General features: G+C 44.4%; 1 protein-coding gene across 1 annotated transcript; it reads right to left on the bottom strand.

The window, feature by feature from the left end:
* Positions 1-8817: 8817 nt before the first annotated feature.
* Positions 8818-12656, bottom strand: LOC311324174 (uncharacterized protein; the record flags this gene model as incomplete). Its single annotated transcript, XM_084456577.1, has 6 exons — positions 8818-9745; positions 9919-10004; positions 10099-10259; positions 10885-11048; positions 11333-11463; positions 11659-12656. The coding sequence occupies 6 exons, from the start codon at positions 12654-12656 to the stop codon at positions 9672-9674; spliced, it is 1614 nt and encodes a 537-aa protein (XP_084312703.1). The 3' UTR covers positions 8818-9671.
* Between the last annotated feature and the right edge of the window lie 1747 nt (positions 12657-14403).

Below are 14403 nucleotides of genomic sequence, written 5' to 3' on the forward strand. Positions count from 1 at the left end.
GTCTGGAAGGTAAGAGGTTATAAGTTCAAGCTGACGCACATGCTGGACACTTTCACATCATCAGGCATTTCAACTAATGAAATCATTTCAACTGCAGAAACCCTTGTGACGATAACACCCTCAATGAAGACCTGTTCAATCAAACCTGTGGTGCAATATTCTCTCTTAAAGGCACAAGGTCAATAAAATATCTGTGGTTTCCCATTGTCATATTCAAACCTCATCAGCAACGCTTCCTATATTCAAAGAACTTCAGATACTGCTCAAACCAACCTATTATACCAGCTGTTTGCAAAACAATGCCCTTATGGAACAGGTTTAACACAATTGTAAGCGCAGGTACAGGTATTATTACCAGGTCATCCGGGGCTGTAGGAGATTGGACCAGCTCTGTAAACAAGCACCCTGAAGCGTAGTCTGGACATGGAGCCTGGACACTCAGGAAACTTCACCAAACAGGAGCAGCCGAACCGCCCGTCCGCACTTTAAGAGGCCGGGCATGGCCTACCAGGACGCACGGCACAGGACGTAGGGCGGCGAAGCCAATAGCGAAACGTCTAGCTGAACCATGTGATCGATTCAGCGTGTATTAATACAAACTCCCAAACTGACCTCTCGTCCAGTCCCAGACCGACAGAGACACAGCTGCAGGACAGACTTGCCTCCAAGCAAAGGCTATCTGATTAGCACTGACAGCACTGACTCCAGCTGACTCTTGACTCTCTGACTCTTCAATAAGAAGGCTGGCATTTATGTATTACTATCTTAGGCTTGATGTTGCCTGGATGACAACTTGAATACATTCAGCTAAGATCATGTAAAGAACAGTTGTTTCCTCCCAGCTAGACACCTGTGAGGTAGTCAGCCCCAGCCCTCAGTCACCCTCCTCTGCTCCTCACCAATACACATTAACCCCCTGATCTAGGAGAATGAGAGAGATTATGGATTTTACCTTCAGCTGTGGTGGTACACAAAATGTGTACAAAAGTGTTGTGAATAATAAAATATAATGCTTAAGACCTAAAAAGGCCGAAAAATCTGACCTAAAAAGGCTGCTGGGTTTGAGAACACCCTGCGTTGCTAAAATGCTAATCATTCCTCCGCCACTAGCCGCTGCCCTGCACCGGGCTGTCATATGCTCTTATATAAACGATTTACATACAATGGCCGCCTTTATTATCCCCCAACAAGACTCTTTAGAATTCACGGATCAAACGCCTTGACTTCCGCCTACCCCAAGCAGAAGAAAGAATCTGTGTGGACACAAAAGGCCTCAGCCCCATAGCCACAGTTGTGTTGTATTGTGCTTGACAGGGAAGTGAAGGGTGTAAGAGAGAGAGAGAGCGAAAGAGAGAGAGAGAGGGGGGGGGGACTTGGAGAGGGGGAGGGAGGGAGGGAGAAAGAGAGAGGGAGGGAGGGAGAAATAGATGCTTGCAGATCATTCAAGAAATTCCCTCTGCTCAAAGTTCAAATGGTTCAAGTTGAGCAGTCATTCAAGCCAGTAAAAAGGACAGTAAAATCTCTATGCTTCACATGGGACAAATTCTCAAATAGTGTTTTTTAATTCCTCAAACACATAGGTGTTCTTTCTCTATTCCTTCCAAGAGGGACAACACTTAACCCTGCTGGCACAATCAGACCTCGAAGAGGAATGTGACAGGGCGGGAGCTCCTGGTCCTGTCAACAGCAGTAAGCACACACCAAGGGTCCTACTGACTGCCCCACTCCCCCGATCACATGGAGGAATCACATTCGGCATTCTGGACATCATGGAAGACATAGGAACTTGACCTATGACCTCACACATGTGTCAGTCAGCTGCCGTCATGGGTCCTGTCAGCCCGGTCAGCTGTCCTCAGAGAGGACTGGGTTTATTCATCCACCTCCCCCGTATGAAGGAGGAGAGAAGAGTGGACAGAGTAGAGAATGGAGAGAAGGAGGAACTGCTGGTGCTGGAGGAACAGTGTCTATGGTGTGTGCGGGTGGATTATGTGTGTTCTTGTTTAACTATCCTTGTGTGGATCAAATGCCCCCACAAGGAGAGTGAAATAAGAACCTCCCTTGTGGGGACCTTTTGATGGGGTTAGAGGGGTCAAATGTTGTTTTTAGGGTTAGGTTTACATTTTATGGCTATGGTCAGGTTTAAGTGGCCTCGCAAGGATATAACCAGGCCAGGTCCAGCCTGGCTTATGTGAATGGCTGGCTTGTTTCTGTTCAGGACTGGTAGGACAAAAGTTAGTCACGCCACTGAAATAGCTGTGAATTGAAATGACATGAAATAATGTCTGATAAATTAAGATGGGTCTTGTCGCCTGGACACATCAGTTCCAATGCTTCCAATGCTAATCCAACATAATAAGAGCGGGATAGACAGTTAGCTCATGAGCTCACAACAACTAGCAGCAGCTTCTATAACATTAATGGTAGCGGTCAGTGGCTAAAGCCGTTACACTGATTATAACATAAAATCATCCCCACCGGGAACCCCGGTCTCCTGGGAGGGAGTCCAATGCTCTCACCACTACTCTACTTGTGCAGTGGAGATCGGCGGGTTGGTTTTGGTGTCCTTCTTGCAGTCCCTAGTATGGGTTGGGGTTAGAATATGGGTTGGGGTTGGGACAGGATCTGATCTATAAGGCAAGGGGTAAAGGTTGGAGTGAAAGGATGAACATGTGGAGGTTTGGGGTATAGTCCCATAAAGTCATCCCCACCGGGTCTTCAACCCCAGTCTCCAGGGTGGGAGTCCAATGCTCTCACCACTACTCTACTTGTGCAGTGGAGATCGGCGGGTTGATTTTGGTGTACTTCTTGATTTTGGTGTGCTGGGACTACTGCCTCTTGTGGTGCCAACAGAGAAATGCAGGCCAACATTGTCCGCAGTAACGGAGGGAGGGAGGGAGTGATAACCGGACGAACGCTATACTAGGTGCGCTGGCTTAAAGCCACAAAAAAGCATCAATACATTAAGCTCATTCCTCCATCACCACCTAAAGCTGTGGCAGTCAACAGTCAGTGTAATCACTGAAAATAAACCACATGTAGGCGTAGAGCGACTGGTGCATCACATCCCATGCAAAAATGAATTACTATAGGATTTGAAGTGTCCTACTCCTATTGTAATGAGGACTGTCTGTCTATAATGCAGTAGCGTACCGTGGGGTCTTGCACAGGGTCTTCTCTGACTTATTACTCCCAATTGCTAGCCGTTAGCCAGTCGTATTGGTCAAAGTTAGCTTCTTGAAAGTGCCTCACAAATCCCTTGTCTGGCTGTGTTAGCCCTTCCAGCTTAGGTCTCGGTCTCTTTCGTTCGGTAATTCCTTTTTGTTTTTAGTTTGAAAGCTTCTCCGACAAAAATGGATTGCTGAATATCCACTTCTTGGCTAGTAACGTTATCAGCTGCGGTCGCTATTCTCGAGGGCTAGCAAACGTAACGTTAGCTAGCACTAGGGCTAACACAATCTGGCCAGTGCTAACACAATTCAACTACAGTAGGACCCCACTCATCCGAACTTCAGAGATCCGAACCTCCCGGTTTACCGGACAGGCTTAAAATAATTTTCTTTTTTTTGAGCCTGCTACAGTATCTGGTTACTGGTGGGATTTTCATTACAGTACTGTATCCTACTGTGAATAAAAACAGAACTGTATGTAGGCCTACATGTTGCCTGTAGGCTGTAGCCTACTGTCACGTTTTATTTCTTTGTTACTCTAATGTCGAACGCAAAATGCAAACGAGTCTACTGTGAGAGCTGCATTCCCTGGTAGCCAGAAAGCGCGTCAGCAACCTGAAGCAGATGAGCATCGAGTCATTTTTCGTTCCCAGTTAATGGACTTCAGGAACACAGACGTGTTGTGAGCATGTAGATTAGCCTATACTAGGCCTACTGTATTTGTTAAATAATAGCCTACAGCCTAGGCCACGTTAGCCTACATTGGTTGTTTTAGAGACTTTCTTTTAGGCTACAATAGCCTAAGACACGACAACTTGTCTGTCATTTCATTTATTTATTTATTGATTATCATTTGCTCTAATTGTTCTAATGTTGGGTTGTTTTTAGGCTATACCATTTTGTTCTGCGAATACAGTAGCCTATCGATGCAGCGTACGCCTCATTTGAGAATAAAGTACTGTATTTGATCAAAGCACGCACTCAAGTGGAAATTCATTTATTTTATTATAGGCTACTGTAGGCCTATTATAGGCTAGGCTATATGAGTTTAGTTGGCTATTTGATTGCAATTTTGATGCATTTTCACAAGTAATTAAGGGTATTTATTGGTCTATGAGTCTATATGAAACAAGTATACCACTTATTGAATTTGGTGCATTTTAACATAAGTTTCAGTCATCCGGACATTTCAGAGATACGAACGACCTTCGGTCCCGTTGGGTTGGGATAAGTGGGGTCCTACTGTGTAACTCAAAGGCATCACGTAACTTACATCCAAACACATGGGTACTTGTTTATGAATGAAAACATGAACAACAAGAGATGGATGACGAACTGTACCAGTTAAAACTTGAGATATTTTCTCTATTTACTTACTCTCTCTCTTTACTTTTCCGTGGGTGCTCAAGCCTTATGGCGCTTCACCTTCGGTGCTTATGAGGGCTCTATAGCAGTTGAATAATAACAAATAATAGCTACTTCGATTTGTGTCCTTCTCCTGTGCCTACGGTCTGTGCGCTCATGTAGGCGCATACAAAGAAAAAACAAATAGTCCAAAAAAATAAACCAAATCCTCCTCCATACTGTTAGCGGCCCGACAGTGGAAAAACAGATGATAACGGTTCTCACGAGTCCAGGACAGAACAGAGCCGAACGAAACTGCCTAGTAACCGTTCGGCCCGACAGTGGAAAGACAGCTATAGTGTTTTTGTTTTGATGTTCTGGGACCACAGTGTCTTGTGGCGGCACAATCAGTTTGACACAGTTAATTCATCTGCGAAACAGACTGTAGCCTACATTTCCTTAAAGATAAAAAAACAACATTTTGCTCCTATGGGATCTCTCCCGTCTGTCTGAAAAAACTAAACATTTACCTGGTAAATACATGCAAAGTATAGCCTAATATATAAAGGGTAATTACTGAGACACCTATACTGTAGGTATAATTTCAAAACAGGAGTATTTCAAATGTTCAATTACAGCACATAAATTCAATAACTGACATAGAACCACCAGGTAACCAAATTTTTACATAGCTTCTATAACATCCAATGACAAAATATTGTCCACACCGAGGCTTGAACCCGCGACCTTCGGCATGGGAGGCAGACGCCCTATCCAGTAGACCACCGAGGACCTGGAAAATATACGGTGTCATAGTGTTTTTGTTTTGATGTTCTGGGACCACTGCCTGTTGTGGTAGCAACATAGAACTGCAGGTCAACAACACGACGGAGGAAGGGAGGGAGTGAGTGACAACCAGACATTTGCCATCTTCGGTGCGCTGCCTTACAGCCACGCACAAAAACAAACTTGTGTGTGGAGCTGCAGTATGGTGTGCATGTGTGGAGCTGCTGGAACTGTGCTGTCTATGCTGTGTGGAGTTATGGGGTGTGGGTGTGTGTGGAGCTGCGAGAACAGAGCCCAGCAGTCTGTGGTGTGTGTTCCAGTGTTATCAGATGACCTGTCAGCTACTGTACCATGACTCTCTCTGTAAGTTCTGACCAGGCTGTGGGAGGAGGGCTATCGGGGTGGTCAGGCTGCTGGTTCTCTGAATGAAGTGAACATCACTGGTATTACTCTATGGCTGCCTTCTACAGATAGTCTACTGTTCTGATTGATAGAAATAACTAAAACACTACCGGCTAGCTATTCGACCACACTGCAAGCTACAGTAGCTAGCTAGCATTTTAGCCAGCTATTCACAATTCAATTCAATTCATTTTATTTGCTCAAGTAGGAACAATGTACATTGATGAACATTTTACAACAAAAATGTAAATGCACTACAATTGCAGCCAAAAGGCGGATTTACATTGGTAGTCCCCCTGCCAGATGGTACAGGCTGTTCCCTAGTGTGAAAGTTAGGCTACAGTGCATTTCAGTGCATTACAATAATACGTTACGACAGTAGTTGAATACAATAATATACGGGAATAAAAAATAAAAAAATAAAAAACTTTATATTGCACACAATGTATTGCACAACAGCGACAAGAAAGTTACAGTCGCATTCTAATTACAATTTTATACATATATACACACAAGCACCATCCACATGGACACAGGGATCAGACGAGGACACAGGGGTGAGGCAGATTTAGTAGGTTGGACCCAGGAGTGAAATAACTCAGATGACACTAAGCACTCTGCGTATCACAACACCTCGCGCCAGGAATTACCCAATCTCATCACCGTCTCCATGCACTCCCGACGTCACAAACCTATAATATAGGAAGGGTATTGTAGGTGTCTTGCAGTAGGCTGGCAGCCTACTGAGGAGCCGCAGACAAACCATAATGGGATGCCTTCACCTCCAGCACCATTGAGGAAAACACTTATTGCCATTAACAAAGGCAAGCGATAATCCTTTCCTTTTCCAAATTAACGCTGGCATTTAATGTATCAAGAAAAAAAGTTTAAGCACATTTAAACCTGCTCCCATGTTTAAACATGCTCATGCATTCTTCATCGTGATCGACAAGCATGCACTTCCCTGTAGGGCGACGGGTGCAGTGGGAGCCTCTGATGAGCTCTTTATATAAATATCATATGCAAGGAATGACACGGCTCGTTTTGTTGTGCCCTATTGCTTTCTCTGGTGAGATATGCATGGTGCCCTATTGCTTTCTCTGGTGAGATATGCATGCTGCTTTTTTTTACTTTTTGTATTTTTTAATCTGATGAGCATGAACTTGAACATGGTGCTGTTTTTACTACACAATGTTTTGATGACTTTTATATAAATAAATGATATTTTTGTGTAACTAAATGTTATTTTGGAATTGTCATTCATTACTATAGTAATTCAATAGCACTGTTATGCAAAAAAAGTAAAATAACACTGAAGAGAAAAAATAACAGTTAATGTTAAATACAACTACACACAAAAAGATTTTCTTCTAGATTCGAGTTAAATTAACTCTGAACAGTGTGATTATATTACTCTCAACAGTGTGATTAAACCAGTGTGACTCTGAACAGTGTGATTATATTACTCTGAACAGTGTGATTAAACCAGTGTGACACTGAACAGTGTGATTATATTACTCTGAACAGTGTTATAAATGAACAGTGTTAAATAATAGTACACATTATAGTGTTAATTTTAACAATTTTTAGTAGAATTAACTCTGAAAATTTGACACTAGCCATAGAGTAAATTTAACTATTAAATAACATAAAGCAAGTAAATAACACTATTTTCAAGTGGGACTAAATGTTATCTGAAGCGGAGTTAAATTCAACCCTTTTTGTAAAAAAAAAACACTTCCTATTTTTACTGTGTAGCTGTGAGCTCATAAGCTAACTGGCAGTCTTATTGTGCAGGGTTAGCATTGGAACTGATGTATCCAGGTGACAAGACCTATCTTTATTTAGCAGACATTAGATTTCATGTCATTTAAGATCAGAGCTAATTCAATGGCACAGCTAGCTGTCCTTCCAACCAGTCCTGAAGAGAAACAAGCCGGCCCCAGCCCATAAACCACGCTGGGCCTGGTCTAGTTCCATAACAGCACACCTGTCATGTAGTATCCCTTACTTCAGGCACGGGGGCGGAGCAAAGATACAGGCCGTAATTTAACAACATGGGCATTTAAAGCTCAATGAGAACTTTTTATGGTTCAATATTCACTTTTACTTGCTATTAGTTTATGAATTGGCCTTAACAAGACCCCAAAAATCATGTTCGTGACTTGAGACTGCATGAGACCCTGTGAATTTATTATTTTAGTATTTCGGTGTACTGGCTAGTACACTGGCGGGAAATCTTGTCGTGGAAACGGAAGTGGCACGTTTTGCGCGTCACAATATCAGGAAAACAACAAACACTTCGCCCAGCGAAACGAAATCTACACGCACATTAGAGATGCGAATATATCCGCGACATCCGCGGGTGGGACAATAAAAATCAAAATTGTGATTAATTTCGGGTGGATTTGTCAGTTATATTCGTATTTAATAACTACTATAATTATATATTTAACTGCAAGAATGTATATGAAAAGCGAATGAGCACAAATGGCTGGAAATAATTTAAATGTAAATACAATAACTTCATGTTTAGCGGGTTGGGTGCGGGTCTCTAAATTTTAGAAGATAATTCGGGTGGATGATTGATGAGTGCACGCGGATTTCGATGCACTCAAACTCCATCCGCGTATCTCTAATGCACATACAAGAAAGAAGGCTGGTATTTACCTGCATTGAAGCCATCCTTCCATAAAGTAGCTACAATCTTCCAATCCAGTCTGCGCCACGCGCGTTTGTTCATCCACCCCCCCCCCCCCCCCATCATTACAGCGAGTGAGTGGGGGATTGTGGGAAGTGTGGTTCTTAAAACACAGTGCCGATTTTATCACGACCAGAGGGGCTGCCAAAGTTATCTCATGTAGCTTTAAGTTGGACGCTATTAGGACATTACGGCTCAAAGGGACATTATGGATCAATAAAACAATGTGATATCAGTTGGGTTTAATGAGTAAAAAAAAACAAATAAATAAACCAAATAAATCACACCTTGACATGCACCGCTGCCCAATGCTTGGATGGGTCAAATGTGGAGGACACATTCCACCGGTGACTACATGTGTGGACTGTAAAGCCAACTTTACTTTGTACTTTTACTGTGAGCTCATGGTGCCCCATTTTTGTTGATGTGACCCTCTTTGAGCGGCCATCTGCTTGCTTGAAAAGGTAGGGACATGCTGTGAAGCCTTCCTTCGATGAGCACTTCAATTTGTGTCAATACTTGATGTTAACAGTATTTTCCCCTTACAAAGAAGGGCGGCTTGACAGGCATAGCAACAGTACAACGAAGGTCAACAGGCCTTTTGTGAAAAGTGTGACAGCAAAAGAATATTGACCTTTTTAGTTCCAATAACATGTTTATTTAACTCAATAGCAAGGTGATTTCAGAAATGAAAGCCCCCCCCTTCTATTACCAGGTGATTCAAGTGAGCTAGGTCTCTGGTCAGTGACATTGTCCTGTAGATCATGTTTCCTGCATGGTAATCAGTGGGCCTGACTCATCAGGTAACTTCTTCACAATATTTCTGGTAATTTAGGGAACCTATTTTGGTCAAGTACTTTTTTGTGATTCTTTCACAATTTCAGATTGTGTATGCCTACAGTACTATGTAGTTGTTGCTTGCCATGTCAAGACTGTCATTGACATTGTTCAGAATGACCTTGTTCACAATGACCTTGTTATACTGTGCTCTTCATACTGACATTTGCCTTTTTTCATTATTGAAGATAAATACAGAACAGAACTAAAATGTCAGCCTAGTGAGAACCATTCAAAAGTAAAAAAACAAACAAAAAACAAACAGTATGTGTTACCTGCCTACACAAAATAAAATCTCAAATGAGAAAAAGGGATATTGGAATGGGATATATGGAAGCTACTATGAACTGGGGAGAGAACCCTGAACATGCAGGAGTTTGGGACAGCGATGAATAAGGCAGGATTGCCACCTGGGTGATATAACCTCTAGACTACTTTTTTTTATTTTGTGTGTAGCAAGAGAGGAGGTATTTCTCCCAGGCCCTCGTCTGCTCCTGGGCACTGCCTGCAACAAACAAACAAACAAAGCAGGCAGACACACCATCATTCTCATACATCTACTGCCCTCCAGTGGAAACATTTAAAACTGGGAAAAGTGAACAAAATCCAGGAAATAGGAATGGAAGTTTGTGTGTGTGTATATGTGTGTTTATGTATGGTGACTGTGATACCACCTACTTCTCTTAATGATGCCCACATTCTTCAGCTTCTTGTGCTTAGCGTGGCCATTCTGAGCCAGCCTCAAAGACATGGAGGCCCCTCTCCTGGAAAACACAAACACCATTTCCATTCTTGAGACAGCCATTCTGAGAAGTACATTGCAGGTGTGTATGTGTGTGTGTCGGGCAGAGCACATACCTCATTGCTCCTATGTTGCCCTTCTCCATGAAGAGCTCCACCTGGACACTGCCTCTTTCTGGCCGGGGGTAGAGCCTTGCGAACAGGGTTCTATTCTCTACCATGTCTCTGAACCAGTCCACTGCCTGCTGGGTCCAGGCATGGCTGTCCACCGGAACCACCTGATGAGGGAGCGAGGTGACGGAGATGGAGGGGGGGGGGGGGGGGGGGGTGGTTAGAGGGAGGAGCATTGAGGGAGGGACGTTGAGGAAGGAGAGGGAAGAAAAGGAGGGGCAAGGGCGAGAGGAAACATTGGAACTGATGATTACCCACCTCTCTTCTTTTGTCTCTGGTCATGTCTAGCTCAGACTAACCTCACTTCCTTTATACACATGCTGATCACCTCGACAAAGAACAGAATGTGACTAATCGGGTGGAAATTAGATTATATAACCAAGTTAGTCTCACTGATACCATCTATTCCAACAGCAGAGACCAGGAGGGAACCCATACAGTATGAACCAGCACGATCACTTCTGGTTAGAATTAGAGAGGTTTGGGTATCAGTAAGACAGGGTATGGTCTTTGAAATGTTGAGTACTTTAAGGCATTCTATTATGCATGGTTTCAACAACAATTGGTGCTGCACTCTCTTCACCACATACTCATATATAGTATGCATATATTGGACTCTTTTTTACCAGGCAAGTTAGATAAGTACAAATTCTTATTCACATTCTCCAATTCTTATAGATAGGCCTGCAGTTCTGACTACTAAAACAGGAACCCAACCACAGAGCCACTCACATTGACCAGAGAGACCTGCATGGCCTGGAGAGGAAGTGAGGTCATCTCTTGGCGGAACTTCTTGATATCCCAGAGAGACAGAGTGGAAGTGTCCCCAAAGTCCAGCCTTCTCACCTCCACCTGGATATTGGTCACCCTAGCAACGCCATCTGGGTCATTGTTATCTGGATGTGTGGGCGGGTGGGTGGGGGGGGGGCATGTCATAAGTCAAACAATGAAGGAAACAGAAGCACCTGCACACTTCTTCACTTGCTCAATGGAATCCGTTTAATATACACAACATTTTGGTCAGTGACCATCTTCAGGTATATTTATATAAAGTCAAACATTTGAAATGGGAGCTTCTCAGAGATAATGCGCCCTTCTGTCAGTCATATAGTGACACACTGCCCTCTAATGGTTGGGGGTGAGAGCATATTGAGACAGAATGTGGACAAAGTGGACCTACCTCCACTCATACCACAGATCTTGGTGACCTTGGCCCGGCACCAGCACTGCTGTGTGGGGAACCAGCCCATCACGCAGGTCCCGAGGTCCGGGATGCTCTGCAGCTCTGCAAGCGACGGGCCAGCCTCTAGCCTGGAGAACAACCAAAGGAGACACTTTAGAGGTGACCAAGAAACAGAACAAAATAGAATGCACAGGTCACAGGTATACATTTGTCATCAGCTGTTCTATTTTTCCTCAATTAGTGAGGATAGAAATGATCAGGTTAGGAAAGCTTGTGTAAAAGCATACAGCATATCCGATTTTGTTAACCATTCAGTAACTTACTCAGTGCTGAGGTCCTTCAGCTGCTGGATCGAGTCGGCGTGTTGAATGTAGAAGTTCTCAGGGCTGACCATGTGACTCACCACCACCGCCATCTCCTCAAACTTCCGGATCTTGAACTCCGGAATGCTGAGGTGGCAGAACTCCGGAATGCTGAGGTGGCAGAACTCCGGAATGCTGAGGTGGTTGACAGCAAGGGAGGTGCTGATCTGGGGGTCTCTCTCGAGGTTGCACTCAGTAGCCTGCGGGAGGCTGGAGGAGCATGGAAGGGGGGCCGGGGTGGAGCAGCTTGCTACCCCGCAGCTCTGGAGGCCAATCTCCTTCTCAGAGGAGCTAATGCTCTCGCCAGACACCTTCCTCACCTCAGTGAAGATGTCCCCCACATCCCAGAGCTCTGTCTTGCTGGCGATCATAAAGGTATAGGTAATGGACCCTTCAGAGTCAACCCTCTTCACTGTAAACACTGGAGTCTGAGTCTCCATCTCTGAGAGCAGATGTCTCCTCACAGCTCCGTCTCTCTGCTCCACTGTCTCTCCCTCTCTGGCCTGTTGGTTCTTCGTCCCGTCCGGTCGGGGTGATGTAGCAGTCACATCTGCCAGGGAGACGCTGGCGGTGTACTGGATGGAGTCTCTCTTCTCATAGGTGACACCAAAGATGCGCTTGTTCTTGGCATTGGAGCGCAGGAAGTGGACGAGCTGGGAGGAAGTCTGCTTCTGGTGCCACACCTGGATGTGATTGTCCAGCCTCGGCGTTGGAAGCAGGGGGGGCACAGGGGACTTCTCAGGGTAAGGGATACCGGTCACTATGGGTTTCCTTGGAGGTGGTGGCTTCAGAATGGAGACTTGCGAAGTTGGCGCTGGCTTAACGATGAAGCTCTGATATGTTTTCTCCTGGCAATTCATCTTCTTGGCTTCGATATCCCTGTTCAGGCTGGGGGGTCTGGGGGACTCTAGCACTGTGTGGCGGCTGGAGGAGGCCACGCTGCAAAGGAACAGGTCCATCTGGCTCTCTGGCTGGGAGGAGAGATGCAGATGGAGCTGCTGGAGGGAGAGGGTGGCCCCCAGCACCTGGACAGCCCTGCTTATGGACCCTGCCATGAGGATGTTCTGGAGCATGGGGCCAAACTTCAGCACATCTGAGGTCATGATGCCCCTGTTCCTGGACAGCTCCAGCTGGCTGCCCAGCCCTCTGGGAACTGACGGAGCTCTGATGATGCTTTGTGGATCTGTTGATACAGCGGAGTGGGAAGAGAAAGTAGCCTGGGGTTACATTACTGACAGCATAAAGTGCTAAAGTTATTCAAGTTAAAATATTCTGGGAACAGAGCTTTGTGGACCAACTTTCTGCTAGGTTGCAAATGTAATACTGAGGACAATACCAGAATTAGCTATAGCCACACTCATTAGTTAATTTCACCCCAGGGATTAATAAAGTACTACTACCACTGTCATGAAGCACAATTCTATTAGTCTTACCAGCAGTGAGGTTTTTGAAAGCAGCTGAGAGTTGTTGGATGACATGACATTTGACTTCAAGGGCTTTTACAATGTTGTCACGGGTGTCGGTTGGCTGCCCCATGCTCAGGAAGTTGTGGACATCCAGATGAGCCTGTCAAGCAAACATGATCTTTAGCCAGTCACATGGCCCTGGTCGGGGCGATCAGGAGTCATAATATTGGCTGAGAACAGAGTTGTTGTTTTGTTTTTTTGCTGCGACCAGCACTATGCCGCTGTCGCGTGGTTGGTAGTGATGGCAAAATGAGGCTTTCTGAAGCACCGAGCCTATTAGGCACAATGTATCGCAACAAGATTCATTACTCGAAGCCTCATTAAATGCTTTGTTCGCTACTGGCACCTACTGGCAAAGATAATTCAGAGCAGCCAATATCACAGCGAACCTGCAGGAGCGCTTAAATATTACTGATAACTGATTTTGATTGACAACTTCACCAGTGATTGGCAATTTACAGGTAGCTACACCTGTTGGCCTAGTCTAAAACTCTGTTTACACACGGGTATTTACAAAAACGTATATTTCCCCCTCTCCGTTTAAAAAAATAAAATCGTGCACACAAACCCGCATAAACACGCTGCCACCCGCATTAATACGCCAAGAGCACTCTATGCCTGTAGGCGGCAGTGTAACGAGAAGCATGAAGACACGTTAGCCAATCAGAATCCCGTAAAAGAATAACAAAACAACGAATGAACGAATTCCTCTCCTCCTCGACATAATAAAGCAGTTGTATTTGCAAATGCAAACACACCAACAGACTTTGCATAACATAAAACATAAAAACGAACATAAAACATAAAACGAACATCGCTTTAGCATCCATGATTATTAGAGCACGTCAGAGGAGCAAACACACTATAAACAAAGGTTGCACACCTTATTTGCCCGTTGACTTCAATGTTAAAAGTTCACTGTAAAAACACCACTTCAAGAACCAAAACAGTCAAAATAACAGGCTGAATACACTATCGGGGTTATTAACTCATCATTACCAGACTGGGAATAATACATGGGAGTGAATGCGGCTGATGGCTAACTATGGCTCATTCACCTCCATGTATTTCCAAACGCGAAAACAACGGCAGTGAAAAACAATCGGAGTCTGGTAATGGTGAGTTTGTAACCCCTATAGTGTATTCAGCCTGTTATTTTGACTATTTTGGTTCTTGGTGGTGTTTTTACAGTGAACTTTTAACATTGAAGTCAACGGGCACTTCTGCATCCGCATGAAAA

Source organism: Borostomias antarcticus (genome assembly GCF_949987555.1).
Source record: "Borostomias antarcticus genome assembly, chromosome: 22".
Lineage (NCBI taxonomy): Eukaryota > Metazoa > Chordata > Actinopteri > Stomiiformes > Stomiidae > Borostomias > Borostomias antarcticus.